General features: G+C 34.1%; 1 protein-coding gene across 1 annotated transcript; it reads left to right on the top strand.

Annotated features, from left to right (window-relative positions):
* Positions 1–744: 744 nt before the first annotated feature.
* Positions 745–1,995, top strand: LOC106142754 (acetylcholine receptor subunit beta-type unc-29). Its single transcript, XM_060951447.1, has one exon. It carries the CDS (start codon positions 745–747, stop codon positions 1,993–1,995), a length of 1,251 nt encoding a protein of 416 aa, XP_060807430.1.
* The last annotated feature ends 570 nt before the right edge of the window (positions 1,996–2,565 follow it).

Here is a 2,565-nt window from a genome sequence, read left to right as displayed (position 1 = left end):
GTTGTGATTATAAACAGAAATATAATTTTTGGCCATATATAATTTTTCATTTTTTTTAATTATACATACAGGGTTAAAGTCATAGTTGATTCATGTTCTGCACCTTGTACTGTGTCTAAGACAGTATCTACATATGACAGTGTCACCCGACTAAAAAAAGGATGTTTTGTATTATAAATTACTAAGTGTATGAGAAGTGGTTAGTTAGATTTTAACAAATTTCACATTATCATTAATTACTTAAGGCTAATTCCCTTTTGTGACATTTTAAGTATGCTCATTTGTCATTTTAGGAATACTACAAGCTAAAATTTCGTTAGCTATAGCGTCATTAATTATAGAATAATTTCCTTTTTATTAAATAATGTGTCGTGCCGTGTGGTTCCCGGCACCAGTACAAAAAAGAATAAGACCACTCCATCTCTTTTCTATGGATGTCGTAAAAGGCGAAAGGGATAGGCTTACAAACTTGGGATTCTTTTTTAGGCGATGGGCTAGCAACCTGTCACTATTTAAATCTCAATTCTACCATTAAACCAAATAGCTAAATGCGGCCTATCAGTCTTTTCAAGACTGTTGGCTCTGTCTACCCCACAAGGGATATAAACGTGACCATATGTATGTATGTGTTGAATCCGTCCTAATTTTAATAATATCAGACCCAGACATATCACATTTCCCAGAACATTAGGGGCGTATACGTTATTATGTTACAATGATACCAGTTCCAGTACAAATTCAACCATGAACGCGTTCGGACTAATATTTATGGGCATCTTACAAATCGTCAAAAATGAAGAGTCGCCATTTTCGCGACAGTCCTTAGAAGAAGCCTGGGAAGAACAGTTGATCAAGGATTTAAAATCAAAATATACTACAATAGAACCTCCTAATAGTATAACCGAAATCAGTGCTCATTTTTTTCTAAAGTACTTTACAATGGGCGAAGACGAGACGACCTTCACAGCTTACAGTTGGCTAGTTTTATCATGGAACGATGAAAGACTCAAATGGAATGTAACAAATTATCAAGGATTATCAGAAATCGTTTACAGCAGTTACAAATTCTGGGAGCCAAGTATACGTTTGCTAAATGAAGTTGATTTGGAAGACTACGGCTTACATTACGGATTATGCAGATTGGATAAAGAAGGTGATATAACTTGTGTTCCTAGAATTTTACACGAAGCTCCTTGCCATACTAAATTGACCAACTGGCCGTATGATACTCAAAATTGTACACTGCAGATTGGGTTCTTTACTAGTTTTGGTAATATTGTTCTTAAGAAACAAAATAAAGTTGTAAGTCTAATGGGCGCTGAATACGGTGCTGAATGGACTATATTAAGGGTTTATGTAGAACATGATACTGTTAAGAGTCCTTTAAGACAGGTTGATAAAGGATCGCAGTTAGATTTAACGTTTCTGGTTGAAAGAGAAGGGAATGGTCTCGGTGCTATTATTGTTTTTCCAACAATTTTAATGACGATCATCACATTGAGTACTTTTATGTTGAGTGTTACAGAAAACATACGTTTAGGAATTATATGTTTCAACTTGTCGTGCCATTTTTGGTTTATAACCGAGCTGAGTAATTTAATTCCTAAACACAGTGAAAATTCACCGACAATTTTGTTCTATCTCCGAGATTCTGTGATGATTAACATTTTATTAGTTTTGTTTTCAATGTTTTTGATTCGTTTGCGTAAAAAAACGGTTCCTACGCCATCTTGGATAAGTTCTATAAATGAGAATGTTTTGAAAAGTAAATTTAGTTTTCTAATATGGCCGCGTTGGGAGGCGCAGATAAAGAAGGGGATATCAGAAGAAAAACTGGTGTTTTTGGGCCAATGGGCCGACTTTTCGAGTATAGTGAATTGTTTCTGCTTATATATTGTCACGTTTGTGTATGTATATTACATTTGTGTCTATGTACCACGTCCGTCTGTTTATAATGAGGAACAGCTTGCGAGTTCCGGTTGGGTTTGGACGTAAGATTTATAATATAATAAAGATTTTAACAACAACTGCATATCTCTTATCTGCAATCTTATTGCCGCAAAAAGTTCACTTAAAAAAGACTTCCCTAGAGTCATCATTTAACGAATAAATTATTTTTTTCTAATTATAGTTTTATTCAATAGTAGCGCGGGGGATTCCCGTGGGAAATTCCAGAAAAAAGTAACCTATGTGACTCTCGTGCCGCCCGCACTATTTATTCTACATGTGTGCTAAATTTAAAAACCAGTTCAATAGTTTTTGAGTTTAATCATTACAAACATACAAAAAAATATTTTCTCTTTATTAGTATGGATGTGTGGATTAAACTACACATATCTTTCATGCTAAATTATTTGCTCAAAGGAAACTTAGGATAAGTGGCACCAATATACTATAACAATAACCAAAACCCTAACAAGGCGTTAAATTACACTTAAATTTTTTACATGATAACCGATTATCCTACTTCCTACTATGAATGCAAGTTTGCAAGTATGTGTATTTACCTATATTGTTACTCTTTCACGCAAAATCTACTGGACAGATTTTCATTAAATTTGGTAC

The sequence above is a fragment of the Amyelois transitella genome, chromosome 25 (genome assembly GCF_032362555.1).
Source record: "Amyelois transitella isolate CPQ chromosome 25, ilAmyTran1.1, whole genome shotgun sequence".
Lineage (NCBI taxonomy): Eukaryota > Metazoa > Arthropoda > Insecta > Lepidoptera > Pyralidae > Amyelois > Amyelois transitella.
This window is presented reverse-complemented; position numbering and strand designations above follow the sequence as displayed.

Excerpts from the sequence above, each read along its gene's own strand:
- LOC106142754 (XM_060951447.1), top strand. The coding sequence starts at position 745 with ATGAACGCGTTCGGACTAATATTTATGGGCATCTTACAAATCGTCAAA.